The 21,355-nt window shown below is 45.5% G+C and overlaps 1 protein-coding gene across 1 annotated transcript in view; it reads left to right on the forward strand.

Annotated features, from left to right (window-relative positions):
- Positions 1 to 21,355, forward strand: part of LOC119161314 (cytochrome P450 4V2) — a 151,066-nt gene that overhangs the window by 104,524 nt on the left and 25,187 nt on the right. Inside the window, exons 5-8 of the mRNA XM_037413720.2 lie at positions 1,520 to 1,589; positions 5,998 to 6,124; positions 7,785 to 7,958; positions 12,908 to 13,081. Of these exons, the coding sequence (XP_037269617.1) occupies positions 1,520 to 1,589; positions 5,998 to 6,124; positions 7,785 to 7,958; positions 12,908 to 13,081 (545 nt within the window). The remainder of the gene's footprint in view (positions 1 to 1,519; positions 1,590 to 5,997; positions 6,125 to 7,784; positions 7,959 to 12,907; positions 13,082 to 21,355) is intronic.

The raw sequence follows: 21,355 nt of genomic DNA on the forward strand, positions 1-21,355 counted from the left end.
ATATCTTTTCCTCTCTCTTCACTCCTTCTCTCGTCCAGCCGAGTTACTGCATCACACGCCAGCCCACCCGGCGCAGCAGGAAAGCGCGCGCCGGGCGCACATTGGGAGAGCGAAGGCAAAAGCTGAAGAAGAGGACAAAAAGACTGCGCGTTGGCCGAGATCTTACGTCGCACACCCTAGGCGCAGCTGCGCTGCGGGCTAGGTGACGCGAAATCCCTTGTAAGGTAGAGGCTTTTGATGCTTATTGTAGGTCGATGATGAAGCTGAGACAGGCTGTCACTACCACTTGTATTGCTTTTGACATCCGAGTCCCAGACTCGCCAAAGTACGTAATATCGAAGTGCAGCTGCTTTTTGCTCCTGTAGTCGCTGCTACTTGAGCATAATGTGCATTAATGCGGCTCCGTTGAATTTAGTATAGTTTATTTTTCGGTTGTAGTATAGTACGGTACGGCATGAACAGCTATAGTTAAAGATCCGGAGAAATGCCACCCCTTAGGGCGACAGCGCGGGCCACTCCCACGTGGGAACAGCTAGACCTAGTCTAAACACCACATCGCAGGTTTCCTGGGCAGCCCAAAGTTGATGCTGATATTCTGAACTACAAACATTTTTTTTTTTAATCGAGGGGATGGACAAGAGGACTGCTGGGGCATCAAGTAAGAAATACTACTGCGCTCATCAGTTCAGAGGCGGGTGTGCAAGCCGGTTTGCTCTCCCAGTGACGAGTCATGCCTACAGGTCATCTTGTTCTTGCTCCTTGACTTTGGCTCAGACGGCATAACGACATTTGATGGTCGAAGTAGTTCAGCGAGGTTTCAAGAGACACAATATGTATGCATGGTCTTTGTGGCAGGCTGGGGCAGCTGTAGCATGTTAATATAGTTTACAGCCGTATTTTTGTGATACAAAGTGTGAGGAAAGCTCCCTAACGAAACAAAGTACATTCTCGGCATGTGAGGAAATACAGCACATGCGATGTGGGCTGTGTATTGACTTATTGATGCTTTTGATCGAATCTGTTTTAAATAGGGTATTGAAGATGGTCTTGAGTATATGAATATTTTGGAGTCGTATGTGTGTGTAGGGTCTTTTTGCGTGTGTTTTTTGCTTGTCGCTGCCATCGGGAGCTGCGTGCTCCGATTCTCGTAAAAAATAAACACAGCTTTCTTTTTCTCTGCCACCGAGAGAAATCTGTCACATGTTCAAACTAACCTATTACCATACAGTTACTGCCTCAATGCGAAACCAGTATGACGATCCCTTGAACGCACTCCAATGGAGCGGTGAACGCATTCGGACTCTGGTGTCGCAGTACCCTACCACACACGTGTTTCATATTAATGAAGCTGTTCCACCACAAGATAACTTTCTCTCATATCCATTTTGGGCAGCTGCTTTTGCCTTCATGATAAACATGCCTTTTGGGCGTGTGCTGGTTGCATCCTCATACTCGGGTAAATATGCGGACTCACACTTCTCTTAATGCGTCGCTTGACGTGCATTCGACTCTTTCCCAGAGACTGCCATGGGAGTCAAGGTGAATGCGCAGACCAACCCAACTTCTACCTACGTGAGCAACATATACAGGTGAGACCCCCTCCCCTCCACTACCCGTAATTCAAAACGTTGTGCAGAGTTGATCTGCGGGCTCTCCTCTACTCTGCAGAAAGGGGAAAAAAGATCATTAAATTATGAGCGTAACCCGCAACTTCACTATTCTTCACCTCTGCAGGTCATCATTAGCGCGCGTCACGTCTTTATCGTTATAACTTGTTCATGGCGAGTTTCAAGTTAATCCTCGAAGGTAGTCGAAGTGGTAGCCGGCTAGCGCAAGCGCTAGCTAGTGGAGTGCTAGAGGGTGCTTGCCTCTGTTGGGGGTGTTAGTGGATGCTTGAGCAATACAAATGTCCACTTGTAGCGAGTTATGAAATTATGGTTACGAGAAATTTTTCTCCCCGAGAAACATGGGCGTCATGTTATGAAGTAATGGTGATTGTTTCGTTACTCTTTTACTTACAACGCCTCTAGAAATGTTTGAAAAATTCAAGTATTGCTGTGCTAAAAGTATGTATGTTAATGTGCTCTAGATGTCGTATTTCAGTGTTGGCATTCTAGGCCGCAATGTTGTCCTTTGCGAAACCTAAACATGAAAGGAAAAATGTTGAGAGAGCTGTTGTCTACAACGCAAAAAACTCTTTATTTCTTTTTTTCTTTCTTTTTTCTTTCTTTCGTTCTTTCTTTTTTTCCTTCTTTCTTTGCGAGCAGTGATAACTCAGGTGTCTTCTTTTGCGACTAACATTTCCTGCCACATTCGCTTATGACGTACTCCACAGTCTGTTTCACAAAATGACATAGTGGCGCGGCCAGCGCTGTCATCGCAACCCGGCAGCAGCTTGTGCACGTGCAGACACTTGAGCGGCGTAGTGTTGAACCGTGCCATCTGCTACGGTGGCACATGACTGGAGCGCTGGCCTCAACGCGTGCCTAAAACTCCTTGATCTTGGGAAAGTAATGACACTCTCCTCCACGCACGCGTTTCCTCTTCGATTCTCCTCGCCCGCTTGCCGTGCGCGTGGCGCGCGGCGCCATTTTTCGCCGACGCTCCCGCGCCACAGAAATCAATGGAGGCGGGTTATTTGCGGCAGCTGGCGCGCGACAGTAGTGCTGATTTTTTAATGGTGATAATAAAATGAAAAACTCTGAGGCAACCGTTTATTTAAGGGTTAGCTTCTTCCAAAGGTTGTATTGGGGCATGCTAATTAAATAGGAGCTTTTACGGGGCGTTCTATGATGCGGATGTTTTTCTGCCGTATGATAACATGCTGTACGTTTGCATCTGATGCAGTTCTGCTTGTGGCATGTCTGTCTGTGTTCAGAGTTTTTTCGTGCTTGTGCGCCAGTATACGACGTAGGTACTTACAGCGTCACATATTTCAATGACTTCGTGAATGGTGGATCGTTTAGCCATGTATTCAACTTCTCGGCGTGAAAGTAGCTTTGCGCAGTGGTCTCTAAACTGAAGAAGGCCTTTGAGCAATATGAATACGATTAAGTGTCGTCATCAGTGACTCATCCATCACAAAAACAGAAACATAATAAAATGATAAATTAGAACTGTGTTTTAACGTTTTTGTCAAATAAACTAGCGATCGGGTAACTTGTGAGAGGAGAAACTGCACCAGGAATGTCATCATAATCTGCGCTTCGATAGCGACCGAAAAACCCTATCCGAACTGACTGATCCCGGTCATAAGTACCCATGTGACACTGGTAAAAAAGATAATATAGTTTCTTGTTAGAGAATGGAAGATATGCTAATACTGGCGTCACCAAAACGATGGCGGCTACGGTCTTCTAGAAAACGGCTCACTCGCTATCACCGTGCCATAGCATTTTTTGTTGCGTTGCGCCTCTGTATTAATTTCTTCTTTCAATGGACCGCATCTGTTTCATGCTTTTCGTGTGTTCATTCCCCCTAAAAACAAATAACAAAACAAATATCCTAATGAAAACGAGCGCCAATTAGTGTCGTCTCTATTCATCCATTCATTTCTTTTCCCCAACAAACGTTCTTGTAAACAAATCCTAACAGTTACAAAAAGCGCAATCGAGAAGCTGCGTTATCGCACTTAATTGTGCGCAGCGAATACAGACTACAGTTGTGCATTTTCGACGATTGCCGAGGTGCGTGCGATGTGACGAAGTATGAGCTGAATATTTTTATTTATTTAATTTACTTATTTTAGACATACTGCAGATCAGCATTTTGGGCCAAGAAAAAAGCGGATAAGAAACATCAAGTGATTCTTAACAGCAAAAAAAAAACATGTATCCATACGCTAACAGAGGTCACATTTCTGTGAAACAGCGACAAAATTTACAACACATTTGAACATTCTAATCACAAAATAGATAACGTTTTAGCGATATTGTAAAATTGACAGCCGGAAAAATCTCATGAGGCAGTGAATTGCATTCATCATCTGTTATAGGAAAATAAAAGTATTTGTAAGCATTAGTTCGCGCGAATTTGGGTGCCAAGGATTGAACATCTTTACGGCGAGTATTCCTAGCAGCGGCTGGCTGAACGCAACAAGGTATATCTAAGGCAACTTTCTCTGACATAATTTTGTATAAAAACGTTAAGCGATTCAACTTTCTTCTTGTTTCCAACAAATGAATTCCACATATTGATGACAATTCCACTTTTAAGCAACGCGTGAATAGCCGAGGAAAAAATCACAGCGTCTCCACGAGGTGAATAATGACGAGTACAGCGAAGCGTACGGATGGATGGATGGACGGACGGATGCATGAATGGACTGAGGGACGCTTCGTCCCACTCATCATCATTCACTCTGTGGGTATGGTGTGATGCCGTTTTTATTGACATCCAATCCACTGCAACTGGCTACTACGACGACTACGACGACACGGGACATACGACTCACAGCGTAAGGAGCTTCGCCCCTAAGAAACACGTATGTTGATGAGCAGGCCGAAACAATATTTCAAATGCCGCATTTGGTGATGCTTTGATACGAGCAATAAGAAAGGCACCTTACCTCGCAAAGTACACTGTTCTTTATCGGAACGAAGTTTTTTCGGCCGATGTTGTGCAGCCACTGCTGCTTGCGCAAGCCATCGCGTTTACCTTGGGGTATCATAAAAAGCGCCTAACCATTTTCGCTGTGGTTGTTGCAGTCATAGGCGCAACAACACGGCATAGCGCCCACGCAACGCACAGAAAACAAAGCGCGCGCTACGTTTGTTACGTGGAGCGTCGGCGAAAAATGGCGCGAGCGAAAAAGAAAAACACAAGCAAAGCGCAAGATCCCCATGTCTTCAAGCGCAACCGTGAAGGAGACCAACCATCGTGCAGAAAAAGTGTCGGAGACCGGGAGGACGCGAAGGGGGGCGAGAAGGGAAAGAGGAGGTCGAGCGCGTGGCGGCAGGTACAGAAGATGGCGGTACTTTCCCAATATTAAGGGGCTTTTACATGCCATGCACTCTGATATTGCCCCTAGGTGTCAAACAGACTGTACCTGTATCTCAAATCAAGTGTGCGAAGAACAAACGTGTGCTTAAACTCAGGTGCATGTTAAACAAAACAAGGTGTTCGAATTTTATTCGAAGCCCCCTACTATCAACATATGATAGTGAGATTAGGGTTCGTAAGCTTCCAAGCAGCTATTAATTGAATGCGGCAGTAGTGGTCGTGAGTCCAATTCCCTTACTCGTGCTTAGCAGTGCCACGCCGTAGTCACTCGTAAACCCACCATTGCGGTGGGCGATCCTAGCACTGGCGCCGATTACTGTCTAGCCAACGTCTCCTCTATTATTTCAATGTCAGCCAAATGCGCCTGATCCAGCCGTTCACTACCCTCTCCCCTTACCCTTTCTCTGCTCTTTCCCATTGCTTAGCCTTCGTGTGTGCTTTGCTGTCATGGGGGAGAGAGCTCCCACACGCAGTGCCTTACGATGGAAATCATGCGAAGTAATTGTTTTGTCAGTTGTGTACAGATTCTGGTGTACAGAAGCTGGTGGTCACGCTGGCTCTGAGAAAATACGGTGTTTTCAAATAACGAGTCACCGTTCGTGGCGCTATGAGGACAACCAATGAGGAAGCGTCAATGCAACGCTACTACCTGCGTTGCGCCGTGATACAGTGGCGGCGTTCCTTCGAGCCGCAAAAAAAGGAGCCTGAAAGAAGAAATCTGAGAGACGTAGGATACTGTGGTGGGAAAGACGGCTTTTTCACCTCCGGGGTAAAGCACTCGGAAGCACGTGTGGTGCATGCAGTGTGAACTCTCATGCAGCATCGCATCATGACCACTTCCTGAACGAAGGCAGACCGACGGCTCCCATTGATAAGCGCGTCTTTGCACTGGAATTGAAAAAAATTAAGAAGGCGTTAATCTAGCAGAAGTGTATTATGGGGGTAGCGATGTTTTCAACTGGCGCCTTTCTTGACGCATGGCGGCGCCACCTGGAGAGTTGGCAGCAACTTCATCAACCGTGCCGTGCGTCCCTGGCTGTGGCTGGACTCTCTGTACCGGCTGACGCGCAACGGACGCCTCTACCACCACGACATCAGCGCCATCCACACATTCACCAAGAAGGTCGGCTTGCTCCTTTGCTTTTTGCTGCGCACACTCATTCGGTGCCTTGCCTTGAATTACGCGCGACCACGTTTCGCGGAGTGACGTCTGACCTAACTATCGCGACGGAATCTGGAGCATGCAGGCGAAACAGTCTCTTCAGGTGGTATGCCTCCTTGAAAAGAGCAAATGTCAGTTCACTCTCCTGAACTTGTTAAAATAAGAGGAACACGGTCAGTTCTTTTTTACTAGGTCTCTCACTCCAGTGCCCAATTTCGATCTTTTATGACTACGATACTTTATCTTAGTTTTTTTTCGTTCTGATACAGAAGAGAAAAATTCAGACCCACCCGCCTTTATTTGAAATTTCTGATCGCAATTATTAGCCTCGGCTCTAAGAGACGAATCAGGTTTATTTATTAGGGTGTAGTGTATATATATATATATATATATATATATATATATATATATATATATATATATATATATATATATATATATATATATATATATATATATATCCTGATGATGGCCAGACTCTAGGCTGAAACGTCGAAATAAACCACGTTGTGACCGCTCACGGAGGATCTACTGGACTATATATATATATATATATATATATATAGAGAGAGAGAGAGAGAGAGAGAGAGAGAGAGAAGAGAGAGAGAGAGGTCGTAGGTTCGGAGGTCGTAGGTTCGATTCTTGCTCATTACAAGTTATTTTTTCACCCACTTTCCTTTCTTTACATATACTTTACATTGGTTCTAATAACTTTCCCTATACATTTCTTGGCATTATTGTCTGTTAGATCTAATTATTAATCATTATTGTGTCAAAACATGAAAAAACGAGCACTTAGGTATGCACTTCCACTTCTTTCCATTTATATATATATATATATATATATATATATATATATATATATATATATATATATATATATATATATATATATATATATATATATATATATATATATATATATATATATATATATGAGTCATTTTATGTCAAGTGTACCTGCAGGTGAATTTTTGACCATCTTCGGTTTTTCTATAAAAAACTGTGCAGGTATATGCAAATGCGAGAAGTAGTTACTGGGCCGTAATATTTCTTAAGATAATTCTGTTACCTGAAGGCCGCTTCAAACTTCGGGCACCCAAGTAAAACTGTGTCACGCTAAATAATGTGCATAATTTGCATAATAGGTATGAGCAATAACCAGGAAAAAATTTCTCTGCCTCAAAACGCTATTATTTCATGGCTATGATAGTTTATCAATTTTCGCTTCAAAAACTTTACAGCACTATTTATGCATTTTAAAAATAGCATTTTACGTACTGAATTCATGGTGTGTGAAGTGGCTATTATTTTGCAGTTTAAATTAATGTCAATTTTGTACACTAGAGATAAGTGTAATAGAAAATAGCGCATTACTCTAAAACATTGACGGCAAGTGCGACTGCCCTGAAGCACGAGGTAATAATGAAAGAAACGCGTTTTTTTTTTTTTTTACATTAACGTGTCTTTAGTGTCCCAGAATACACCTAAAAAGTGGAGGCGCAAACTTGGTGGCTGAAACCAATGCAGTCGGTTTCATGTTTTACATAAGAGGTGAAGAATACCGCGTGCACACTGTTAACCTGCACGTGTTATTGCGTTCGCGCCGCCTGACGTGCAGGTGATACGCGAGCGGAAAGACGTCAAGCTGTCCGAGAAGCGGCTCATCACGGACTCAAGCGACGAGCTCAAAAAGCGCCCGATGTTCCTGGACGTCCTGCTGGACCACCACATAAGTGAGAACAGTATCTCTGAAGAGGACATCCGTGAAGAGGTGGACACCTTCATGTTCGAGGTACGTCGAACAGAGTTTCCACGTTTGTGCTCATATAACAAGGGGCATCACATCGAGCGTCATCTATATTTCTTGGAGAACTAATTAATGTCCTTTTACAACTGCTCGATGATAAATTTCTTGTATTTCAAAGAGTCCAACGCAACCGTAGCGAACGCGCAGAGTGAATTCGGGAAAGCCCAGCAGCCGATGTCGAAGGGCTAAGATTACATGGCTCTATGCAATGCGTTTTGTCGCTTTTTTTTCGCTCCTATTGAGTCTGTGGCTCCAGTGGCACTCGTTCCCCAAACGTTTCTATTGGCATTGATCGGACGTGCGTGATGTCGTTGTTAATAAAACGCTTCGTTGGGCGCGTTCGTTGATTCTGCAATAGATTTGAGCGCAAACGGACAACGCACAAGTCCTTCCGTTGTTAATTCATAAGTTCTGGTGAAACCCCAAGTACATCCACACCAGTAACATCTATTTGCTACAAGATTTTAAACCACACCTAGACGTTTCTTTGTGGCCTAAAGAATACCGTCTTATCATCTTTAATGTGAGCGACCAGGTTTCCATTTACCTATCGCTCCATACGAACGGCCACCAACATGACATGACCAAAAATGTGTGAAAATTTGCGTTGCAGAGCTTCAAGAGAACATTCGGAGTGAAGAATTCTGTACCCATTAGCGCATCTTACCTCAAAATATGTTTTTCGGAATATATATATATATATATATATATATATATATATATATATATATATATATATATATATATATATATATAAGGTATGAGATATGGCACAACGGGAGCGTTGTCAACAAGGATAAATATATTTATTTCCCAACAGTTTCAAAAGGGGTCCTCCCTTCATCAGGGGATGAGTTATCTCATCCCCTGATGAAGGGAGGACCCCTCCCGAAACTGTTGGGAAATAAATATATTTATCCTTGTTGACAACGCTCCCGTTGTGCCATATCTCATACCTTCACGAAAACTAACTGGCCCATTGAATTATTACACCCACTATATATATATATATATATATATATATATATATATATATATATATATATATATATATATATATATATATATATATATATATATATATATATATATATATATATATATATATTGTAACAGGGAGTATTTAATAAGTTAACGCCGGTTGGGCTAAAACTGCAGACAGTGGGCAAGGATAGGATGCAGGACAACGGCGCAGTCCAGACATGGCTCCGCAACAACATCGTCGTCTTCATCACTTCTGCGTCATTTCTGCATCAGTGCCTGAGGTACCTTTCTATACCCGTGACAATATATATATATATATATATATATATATATATATATATATATATATATATATATATATATATATATATATATATATATATATATATATATATATATATATATATATATATATATATATATATGATAGATAAACAGATATGGCGTAATGAAACTATAACAACCCATCATTTACCAGACAAATAGCAATTAATCCACTCAAGAGTATTAAACGAAAGCAGTGCATTTTACGATTTTGTGCAACTGCTGTAAGTGATAGTCTAGTTCGTATGGTAATATGCCTATGGCATACCTTACTCTCTCTTTTTTCGAGACTTGTGCATTGGTAAAGAATTTGACGTGAATGCGAATGCAAAGGCGAGAGTATTTGTTCAGCATGCAGTAGATTTAGTAGCACCGAGGCTCAGTAGGGACCAATATTGTGCCCGATAACTTTATTTGGTCCATAGCGGTGCCAACCAGGCGAGACAGCAAGAAAATGCCTAACAATATGCCTAATCATTGAATCAATATGGCTAACTCTATGACAATAAAAGCTCCACGTCTTCAGTTCTCTGTAATTTGTTGAATTACGGAATTGAAATGATGTACGGGAGCTGATATTTTAGCAAGTAATGTTGCTTTTCACTGAGAGATCTGGAGGGGCTGCGAAAATCTCTGAGTGAGTCATCAGATTGCATCAAGCATAATCTGCTAGTGGAGCATTGAAATGGTTCGTGTGAAGTCATAGCGAAGGTTTCTTATTCGCACGGCATGTCACGTAAACCGGTTCCGGAAACTATTCCTGCTTCCGTTCTGTACCCTTACATGGCAGCCAAGCCGCATTCCGAAGCTGGGGCCTTACGCAATGAGGGAATTGAAAGATGCAACTCGCTATATTTCCACCCGAATTTGCCACTTAGTGGTGGAGCAAGTAACATGATCCCGATTTAAGTCATCTTGAATTGGTTTAGACCATGGGCTGTTCTATTCACTACCATGCGATGGGACTATCTTCTATCGCAATTCGATTGTGAAGCTTTATAAGATAAATCTAATTAACTTTTTGATGCGTAAGTGTCCAAACGTTAATGTGCGTAGCGCGCAAACAAGTGAATAGCTAAGTCTCAAGGAAAAGGCGTATGCGTGTGATACGAAAAAAAAAAGCCGTTCCAGTAGGAAAGCAGGTCACATAATAATATATATTATACAGTTAGTGCTACAAGTAATCATAACACACAATCGGAGCAGCAAGTCGACTACAACTTCCGCAACTGGTAACCATAAAGTATAACTTTGTATTGACTAAGTGTCCACCTCAATGGAACAGTGGCTAATGTAGTCGGCTACTGCCCCAAAAGTCACGGGTTTGATCCCAGCCGTGGTGGTCGTATTTCGATGGAGGCGAATTAGTGGAGACCAGTGTCATTGCACGTTAAAGAACATCAAATGGTCAAAGTTTCCGGAGCACTCCACTACATAGGGTGTAATTGTATGGTGGTTTTGGTACATAAAAACCCAGATAATATTATTATAGTGCTCGCCAAATGATTCTCACTCACGGTTAGAGTTGGCTAAATGATGACCGATGTCGGCTAGTGTTCGAAAAACGGTAGGTAATACTGGGTAAGTTTGACTAACTAATAACTAATGTAGGCTATAGCCTGTTAACGATGGCTATAGTTAGCCACGTAGTAGCTAATGTGCGTGATGGCTATTCTCGGCTAGCGTTAAACTGATGTCTGACGTCAACCAGTTTAGGCTAAACTCTGGTTAATATCTGGTAGTCTAGGCAAAACATAGGCTAATGTCGCCTACTGTTTTTGGTGTTAAGTGATACAATTACAAATATGCGTACGCATGTGCTGTCTCACAATTTCGTAGTAGAGATTTTCTGCTGCACTGTTTTGGCATGACGTCTTATTAGTATAGCCAGAGATGTTTCTAACCCCTCACCTCTTATTGCTGTGTTTCTATTCTCGCACAGTCAATGATAAGCTTTCTGTTTTAGCTAGTTGACCTCCCTGCCTTTCACTCAACTTTATTCTTTCTCTGTATCTATCTATTCTGTTTTAATGTGATAGTTATAAATGTCGCATAGTCTTTATTCCAGTTATAATATTTTCTGTATATGTTTTTTTGTGAACGAGATTTTGCTTATTAGGGTTGGCATTTCAATTTTCTCGTCTAGTTGAGCTTCTATGGCGCAAAGAGAATTTTCGCACCATTTATCGTTATTGTATACACATTATGTTAAGTCACGACGCTGTCTTTTTTTTTCTCGTAAGTTACTTGTTGCTTCCTACTTCCACGTAGCAGAGGACTAGCTACATGCCAAAGCATTCCTGCAGTTTCGTGAGAGTTAAAAAAATTATATTATGGGGTGTTACGACCTTGACGGGAGCTACATGTGGAACGCATTAGGCAAGAAGGTCGGCGAGCTCTTTCATGCATTATGGCTTATGGTCGCTCGCCAGCTGCCTTATATTCATGCTCGACTGCTTTGGCAAAGTGACGAGCCAGTCTCGAAATCTGACAGCAAGATATGCCGTAGTGATTGCTCAAGATTCACTTAAGCAAACCGCTGTAGCATTGCAACTTCGGTGTTGCGGTGCTAAGCACGTGGGCATAGAATATTGAATAGCCGTTCATGACAGCCAATTTAGTGGGAGTGAAATAATAAAACGCAGGTATTTGTATTTAGAGTGCCGCTCAAGCACTGTTTACTGATAATTAGCGAGCGGATCTGAAACGTGCCGCCACGGTGTTTATCACAAGCTGGCATCTATCGAAGCTTCCCTCGTTGTAGCTTTTGATTTTTCTATCCCAACATTTAGGAGCTGTGTGCTTCAAATTTTGCCTTTGGTGGTGTTCGCTTAGAGGACAATAAGAACCCCCAAAATATTTTAATTGAAGTTTGGGCGGGTAATATCTCTAGCAATATAGGCTAACATAACCTGAAGACTAATCTAATGCTAGCCCGGAGACTCTTTGAGGTAGCGCCAACTCGCAATGCTTGCATTGCTCATTGTTATAGTTTCTGCGCATTTATGGACCACCACAATTTACCACCTTTTATAGCAATATACGGCTTCACTATAGAAACGGCAGCTGATCAGAATTAATCTGGAGTCCTTCCCTCTATACGATGTTCCTTATTATCATATTGTGGTTTCGGCACTTAGAATTCCGGGATTCCCAAGGAGCAGCTGTCTGTCTATAGCGTGACCCTAAATCTAATGAATTGAACCTGCAAGCCATAGGCCTGCGCCTGTGGGACTGTGGGAGAGGGAGTGGCCTCAAGAGCCTTACCGTTATCTTTACCTGTGTAGCTGCATAGTCTCCGCTTTCTGTATTTTTTTACTTCTCAGCTCTCCTCCGCCATCCGTGCCGTCACGGACAGGGTCGGCCATTACTCGCTTGCATGCAAGCCTAGAGCGGCTCTCCTCATCTCAATAGTGCGAAAGACATCCTCTTTGGCTGTCGCGAATACCTCGGCGCTGCAAAAAAAAGATAGAAAAAGATCAAAGGTACGCTCACATAAATCTTCTGTACCGAATGCAAACACATACGCTTCATGTTTGCCAAAGTGTGATGTAAACTAATGGGCCGAAAGTGAGAAAACTTTGTCGGGAGAGTGGCTGTTTATTGTAGTTCACGTGTACATGCAGGGGCACGACACGACGTCAGCGGCCATATCTTGGTGCATCTACTTGCTAGGCCAGAATCCTGGAGCACAGAAGAAGGTGCAGGATGAGATGGACCTCATATTCGCCACTGATCGAGACCGCTACGCCACTGTAGCTGATCTCAAGGAGATGAAGTTCCTAGAGTGCTGCATCAAGGTACTCCGCTGCACCCGGGTGCTTCCAGTCTCCGTTGAAACGCGCTGAACTGACCTTAGGCGAGACGGTATCACACAATTCTCTCTTTTCTCGATGAAACGTCGAATGGCTTGAGTGACGCGCACATGAAGATGTTGAAGTGTACGCTCACTACAAAAACGCATGTAAAACCGCGGCAATTAACCACGGGAAGAGATTAACCACAGGACGACATGCACACACACGCACATGCACTGACTTGTCATTTACTGTTGTACACAACCACACATACATACGCATACTTCTTATACACTGTACGTAGAATTTGTACAGGTGCACAAATGCATACACACGTACGCAATAAATACAGCACTCACTCATGTAGAGACTCCTACTTCCATGCGTGCACTCAATGCATACGCACACATACCCATTTTGAACACGCGCACGAACACACGAAGCAGGTGCTTACAAAGACGCATAAATAGGCACATAAACGCTCGCACATAGCTCGTATTTCCATGAATAAGCGCATTCCTATGTATACAACCCAGCGGATCATTGGGCAACTTCGAGGAGATTCATCATTATTGCCGGAGAGCACGCACTCAAGACGTGTATTAACACGCTCAATAAAGTGAACCCTTGTGTTGTGTTCTTCCCGGTATCTCCTCCGTGCTGAGTGCGTGCTCTCCAGTAAGACAGTTATAGTTTACCGTTAGCGAATAGCGGAGGTTAAGGGAATGGCGTTACCGTGCAGCGAACGTTCGTCGTGGACAGCGTCTTATAGTTTACCGGGATAGCGTTTACGTGGTTTACGTGGCCCAGCTGGGACGATGGGACAATCTATCGGATGGTTAATAAGTTAAAGAACAGTGAAAAGGAAAAGAAAAGGAGAATGTTTGCTTATTCCTCTACACGATGCATTGTTGCAAGTTTATTTTTAATAAAAGTAACTAAATATGAACCACGCACCAAACACGAAAACACTTGTGTTGCCGATTTGGTTACATCGATCTTGTAGTTCGGCCTAGGCGCGTTCGAAACAAGAAGTTATCTCAAAAACTACGTCAACTTATCCGTAATACTCGGTCATCGAAGCTTACTGAAGACAAGCAAAGCCACTTTAAGCAGTCGTTTGCTGCGAACAAAGTCAATCTTTCAGCCACTACGCCAAAATCACTTCAAAGTGGGCGTCAAAGTGCGCCGCCATGTTGTACGTACACCACGTACACCTGTATACGCTACCATGGTAACGTTAAATCTGAAAAATTGCGCGCGTACGGTAAGCAGTACTGGTAACGCGCGTATCTGCACACGTGCACTTCGAGCCCGCTATCCGGTTAGCCCGGATAGCGGGATGGCCCGGTATCCCCGTAAGCCCGGTATACTATAACTGTCTCATGATGCATGCGACCGCAAACACACAGGCAAACACAGCACGCGTTTACTGCAGACACTTGTACGTAGACACTCAAGCATGTCCTTACACAGTATGCAAACACGCCAGCAGTTGCACATACACACGCAGGTACAGCACAGTTCACTGTTAGAGGAAACCCGTGAGCCCCTGCCCGGTGGGCTGCGCCGCGCTAACTGGCTGCGAGATTAGTAAATGCGACGCATGCGCATAGCACTGTATGAGCGGTGCCCGTCCAGTTTTGTCTGCTGCTTCTCCACCTATGCGCATGAAAGCGTTGGAAAGCGGTTTCGTGTTCTTGCGGTGAAATTTACCTAGCTGTCACTCTGCCTGCTAATCGTTCAATTTTCAGCAAGCACAAAACAATGTATGGTTTCATTTATTGCCGCAGGTTTTCGCAAGCTCACACTGTTCAGCCCGTGAAACCTTCCACATACTGCTCGCCGGAACTGGCTGTTTTTTAAAACAAATAAGGTTTTTGAAGTCTCATGCAGTGAAAATTCTAAGCTCACCTTGGTGACCGTTAAATATTGGCTTTTTAAAAAAGCCGAAGGCCGACTTCAAATCAGGTGATATACGGTGAGAACACGAGAAGCATGAATGGCCATCGCTTGCTAGCGCACGTCGAGTGCATGGGCGCAGGAGTAGCAGACAACGCGGGGCACGCACCACCTTGATGAAATAGTGCGCATACGCGGCATTTCAAAATCTTGCCGGCAGTTAGCGCTCCACGCACTGCATTGTACATACGCACAGCACTACGCAGATTCACCAAGCAGACATCGCAGGCATACGTGTGTGTGTCTTTAAAACAAACTTACGTTTGTATTAGTGTATTATTGGATGCAAGCTAAAGTAATCAAATGAAGATCTCTAGTTCATTACCGACTAAGCAGCCCGATTTATGGTTCCTTGTCCATGTAAAACTAGCGTCGCACGCACATTTAAAGCTGTCAATTCACCATCACTTGCTTCACAGAGAGTTAGGTGGGCCGATGAGATTAAAAAGTTCGCCGGTATAAGTATAAAGTGACAGCAAAAACCACAAGATTGGGTTCATTGGCGAATCATGGAAGAGGCCTTTGCCCTGCAGTGGGCGTAATCAGATTGTTGATGATGATGGTGAGGATGCTTCACACTGCCTATGTGCCGATCACTGCCTCTTTGACAACCTTTCATAAACAAGAAAGTATTTTATGCCAAGGCCCACCAAGATTTCAATGACGTATTTCAGTCACGGAAGTGTCATGATGGAGAAAAAATACGCATTATCAGAAAGCAAAGAAAAAAGTTTCGTCATAGAACCCATGACCTCTGGCTCCGCGGCAACTGAGCCACGCGTGCTATCCACATCACCATAATAAGGTACTTCCATGGAGGAAGGAAAAACACAGGATGAAGCATGACGTCATGCACCCAGCATTTACAAGCCAACCCGTTTTGAAGCCATCAAAGTCAGTCAGGCTGCGGCAAAAAATATCAAAGTTGAACAAAGCAATCGAACAACATTTCGACACACTGCGCAAACAGCTGTGGGACGAGCTCCGTGAGTCCGTCGACGGTCAAACCGGAAATGGCAAGTCCTGGCACCTTCTGAGGCACCTCATTGACGAGCACAGCACTAGGGCTAACCAGAGACACACTTTAGCTTATGCCCTTCACGAAGCCACCAAAAAACAGGAGGTTGACGAACTCGTTACCCGATTAGTTTCCATGTAGCTGCCGGTCGAACGAGAGGACGAAGACAGAGTGTTTCCAGAGTATGGTGGCCCTCCTTTACCTGAACTAGAAGAATACTTTTCAGAGGCTGAAATCAGGAGAGTGATACAAATGCTCAATCGCAAGTCGGCACCAGGCCCAGACGGAATCACGAACAGAGCCCTCAGAAACCTCGACGATGCATTTATAGAACGTCCAACTGCTTTCATCAATGAAGCATGGAAAACGGGTAGTGTTCCTGAGAAATGGAAGCTAGCCGACACCGTACTGATTGCCAAGCCAGGAAAGTCTCCTAGCGTTGAGAGTCTTCATCCGATCTTCCTCACGTCGTGCGAGGGTAAGGTGACAGAGCAGGCGATTCTCAACATACTTAATGACTATAGTATACCTGGAGGGAAATTATATTTATACGCACAACATGATCGGGTTTCGTACCGGCCTTTCAACGCAGGATGCAATGCTGCTCATTAAGCACCAAGTCCTTGATGGTTACTCTAGAGATACAAAGGCTCTTCTTGGCCTAGACCTAGAGAAGGCCTTTGACAACATTAAGCACGAATTCATCTTGGAGACTGTGGCGAAACTCGAGCTTGAGCTCAGGCTGTACAACTACATCAAGTCCTTCTTGTCTGGAAGAAAAGCGAGGCTGCGCATCGGGAACTTCTTCGCTGAAGACGTACCACTCGGACATTGAGGCACGCACCAGGGGTCTGTGATTTCCCCGATACTGTTCAATCACTGCATTATTGAACTGTCGAAAAGACAGGCTAGCGTGGGCGGAATCAAGCATACCATCTACGCCGACGACGTCACAATCTGGTGCGTTGGCGGTGACGAAGGCCGGGTGCAAGATGCCCTTCAAGAAGCAGTCGCCCAGGTGGAATTGTACCTGCGCCAAACAGGACTGAGATGGTCACCCGCCAAGTCGGAGCTCCTGCTCTACAGAAAAAAAATGAGGTGGCCGACCTAATAGATAGAAACGCGTCGAAGAAAGCGATATACACATTCACACGAGTGACGGGGAGAGCCGCGCTGCAGTGGTCTAGTGGCTAAGCTACTCGGTTGCTGACCCACAGGTCGCGGGATCGAATCCAGGCTACGGCGGCTGCATTTCTGATAGAGGCGGAAATTTTGTAGGCCCGTGTGCTCAGATTTGGGTCACTTTAAAGAACCCCAGGTGGTCGAAATTTCCGGAAACCTCCACTATGGCGTCGCTCATAATAATATGGTGATTTTGGGACGCTAAACCCCACAAATCAATCAATAAAGGTGTGACGGGGAGAAAATCCCGAGGGTAGACACCATCCGGATCCTCGGAATGTTTATTGAAGCGAAGGGTGGCAATGGCACCGCTCTGCGGAAGATCGTCGCCAAGACTGAGAACGCCTTTCGACTCATCAAAAGAATCTCCGGGGGACATAGAGGCCATAAGGAAGACAAGTCGTTAAGGCTCATCAGTGCATTCGTACTCTGCCACTTTACTTACACCGTTGCCATGCACAAGTGGCTTAGGTCGGAGTGGGACAAGCTCGACGTCATTATCCGAAAGATCGTCAAGAAAGCACTGGGGCTTCCCGTACGCACACACACCGAGAGTTTGCTCGCGCACGGTGTGCCAACTCTGCTGCCGAGAAAGCGGAAATGCAGCAACGCTCGCAGCTGGCTCGGTTGTCCACTACGACGGCTAGTCGGCGCATACTTGGCGAGCTAGGTTTTAACCTTATGGAGCTAGAAACAAATATCGTGCGTGTATCAAAACATATACAGCAAAACGTCATTGTTGCCCCAATACCCCGCAACACTCCCCCTGTACACAATGATGGACGTCGTCGAGCAAAGGCGACGACTTTATATACTGACGCAACTGGGAAAAGGTGGCGTGAATGCAAGTTTCGTTGAGGCTGCAGCATATCGAGACCGCAAGAAGTTCACAGATGTGGTTGTGGACAAGACGGGCTCGACTACGAACTGCGCCATGATACCCTAAACGAACCCCCAGGTGGCCGAACAAGTGGCCATCGCACTCGCTCTGCTAAATGGTCGATGCGAAGAGGTGTACAGCGACTCCAAATTTGCAGTCAGAGCCTTTCAAAAGGGCCGCATATCAGCACAGGCCGCCAGGTTCTTGAACAGCTCCACCAGCGATAGGATTGTCCCTCACGCCATATATTGGTTCCCGCGCATGTCGGCTCCGTAAACGGCGTTTCACTGAACCCGAATGAGTCGGCCCACACAGCAGTACGCGCGCTCACTGACCGCGCTGCTCTCGACCTGGCCGACGGCTCCAGTGCTGACGACGCGGGACATAAAAACACACCTACTACAGACAACGAAATTATCAAGTATTGTAGGCATTCATTAAGCACATATACTTCTTTACACATATTCATCATCATGAGTGGTCGTCGTCTTCATCTGCTGTGGGGGCCTTGGCTTGTCTGGGTTCTGTGCCTTGAGCGTGGTCGCTTCATCGTGTCTTCTGGGCCTAATAAAGGTTGCCTTCACCGTTACATCACAAGTGCTGGAGTGTGCTCTACGATCTTCCGTCCTCTCCCAGCCCGATCTGCCTCCTGGAGCTCCGCTCACGTCGTCGTTTGTGCCAGCTGTCCGGTAACATGCCTCAGGACGAGCCAACCGGTGCTTCCGCGTCTACCTCCACGGCCCCGGCTACCGCGGCCTATCCATCGTGGATTATCACCGCGCACCAGCGTGAGCCGTCCACGTTCGCCGGACTTCGAGGTAAAGATGTGGAGGATTGGTTGGACCAGTTCAATCGATCGAGTTCCACTAACAACTGGGATGATCCTACCAAGCTTCGCCGTGTTTCTTTCTATCTGACAGGCGTAGCGAAAACATGGTTTTTCAATCATGAAACGGACATTACGGACTGGACACGTTTCAAGCAACAGCTTCGCCAAATTTTCGGCACCCCGGGGGTTCGTTCAGCTCTCGCGAAGAAGACACTGGATGCTCGCAAGCAACAATGCGGTGAGTCTTACACATCCTACATAGAGGATGTGCTTGCTCTCTGTCACCGTTTCAACACGTCCATGTCTGAATCAGAGAGAGTTCGTCATCTATTTAAAGGGATCGGCATGGTCGCCTTCAATGCCTTGGTCATTCAAAACCCGACTACAGTCACTGATGTTGTTGCCACGTGCCAACGCCTAGAGGAACTTGAATCCCAACGGTTACCGCCGGACAGTGCTGAAAACACCACCACGACTGATGCCTCATTGCGTGCCATCATCCGGGCGATTATACGGGAAGAGCTGCAATCTTTCGGCCTCTCAATGACACCCCCACACTCCAACACTGTTTTGCGCGACGTTATCAAAGAGGAGTTGGCGTCCATGACTGAGCCAGCGTATGTAGACTCTCCAGTACCTCGACCCCAGCCGACGTACGCACAAGTCCTCGCTCGATCACCACCCGTCATACAACCGATGCCCGCACACTCGACGCCTGTCCCACTGGCTTCGTTGACTCCGAGTGCGCATAGCCAATCCTTTCACCCACCGTGGCGGCCGCCTCGTCCAATCTGTTATTACTGCGCCTATCAGGGCCACATTGCACGCGTCTGTCGGAAGCGTCAGCAGGACGAACGTCGTGGATTCGACACCTACGGACGGGATGATGGGACAAGCTGGTACACTTTCCAACGTCGTCCTTATGATCCGCCGCTACGTCGCTCACTGTCTCCAACTGCGACATCTGATCCAACCAGTTCTTACCGCTCTACTAGACGCCGCTCACACTCACCCCTCCGCCGCTCCACGTCTCCGTTGCGACCTGTCTCGCAATTCACCAACCAACGCCCGGAAAACTAACCTCTGCAGCTTTTGGAGGAAAAGCTGCATCGAACGAAGAGACAGAAATTCCTCCAGTGCGTCCATAAAATACGATATCGGTTTTAATAGAAGGTGTGTGCGTGGACGCTTTAATAGACACTGGTGCTTGTTTATCTGTGATTGATCGTTCTTTGTGCTCACGTTTGCGAAAAGTCACCACCCCTTATGATGAACCTACACTGCACGCTGCTCAAGGGGACGCCATTAGACCTGCCGCTATGTAAACCGCTCGTGTTTTCATAGCTGGTCTTCTTCATTTTGTGCAATTTGCTGTGCTGAGTTCGTGTGCCCACCAGCTTATATTAGGCTGGGATTTTCTGTCTACGGCGAACGCTTCCATCTGCTGTCGAGAAAATGTTGTTCATATGATGGAAACTGACTATGCCCTGTATGCGGATGACAAGCCCGTTCGCTTGCTCGCTGCTGAAGATACCGAGCTACCACCTGGTCATCAGCGGATAGTTGCCATCACTTCTAATGTGATCGACTCTGGTGACGTGTTTGTCCAACCATCTGCACGCTGTCTCGCAAGAGGTATAGCCCTTGCTTCAGGTCTAGCGCGGTTCCACAATGGCTCCGGACTTCTTTACGCTACAAACCAGACTTCTGAGAAAATTCTCATTCCTAAAGGCACCACAATGACTTGCGTTTCTGAATTTCAACCTGTCTCTGTTGTCCCGCTTATGCCAGCGTGTTCTGACCTTCCTTCTAGTGGACGTTCATCAAGCGTTTCTGCTCTTGCTGCGACGATTAGTCCAGAACTGACCTCTTCACAGACAGATGAGTTGCTTGCCTTGCTACAAAAGCATAGGAGATTGTTTGATGCCCATTCCTCAACTCTGGGACAGACGTCCATTATTAAGCATCGTATCCAGACCGATGGCACTTCCATCGTACGCCGTCGACCATATCGCGTCTCTTCGTCCGAGCGTGAGATCATTGAACAAAATGTAGCCGATATGCTGCAACGGAACATTATACGTCCCTCCGCGAGTCCTTGGTCATCCCCTGTTGTTTTAGTAAGGAAAAAAGATGGCTCCGTGCGATTTTGCGTGGACTACAGAGCACTTAATAAGATTACCCACAAGGATGTTCACCCCATGCCGCGCATAGACGATGCTTTGGATTCACTGCAAGGTGCTGAGTACTTCTCAAGCCTAGACCTGCGTTCAGGTTACTGGCAAATACCCATGCACGAGGATGACAAAGAAAAGACAGCGTTTTCAACACCAGATGGGCTGTACTAATTCAACGTCATGCCATTCGGCCTTTGCAATGCTCCAGCAACATTCGAGCGGATGATCG

This window comes from Rhipicephalus microplus, chromosome X, assembly GCF_043290135.1.
Source record: "Rhipicephalus microplus isolate Deutch F79 chromosome X, USDA_Rmic, whole genome shotgun sequence".
In the NCBI taxonomy this organism is placed as follows: domain Eukaryota; kingdom Metazoa; phylum Arthropoda; class Arachnida; order Ixodida; family Ixodidae; genus Rhipicephalus; species Rhipicephalus microplus.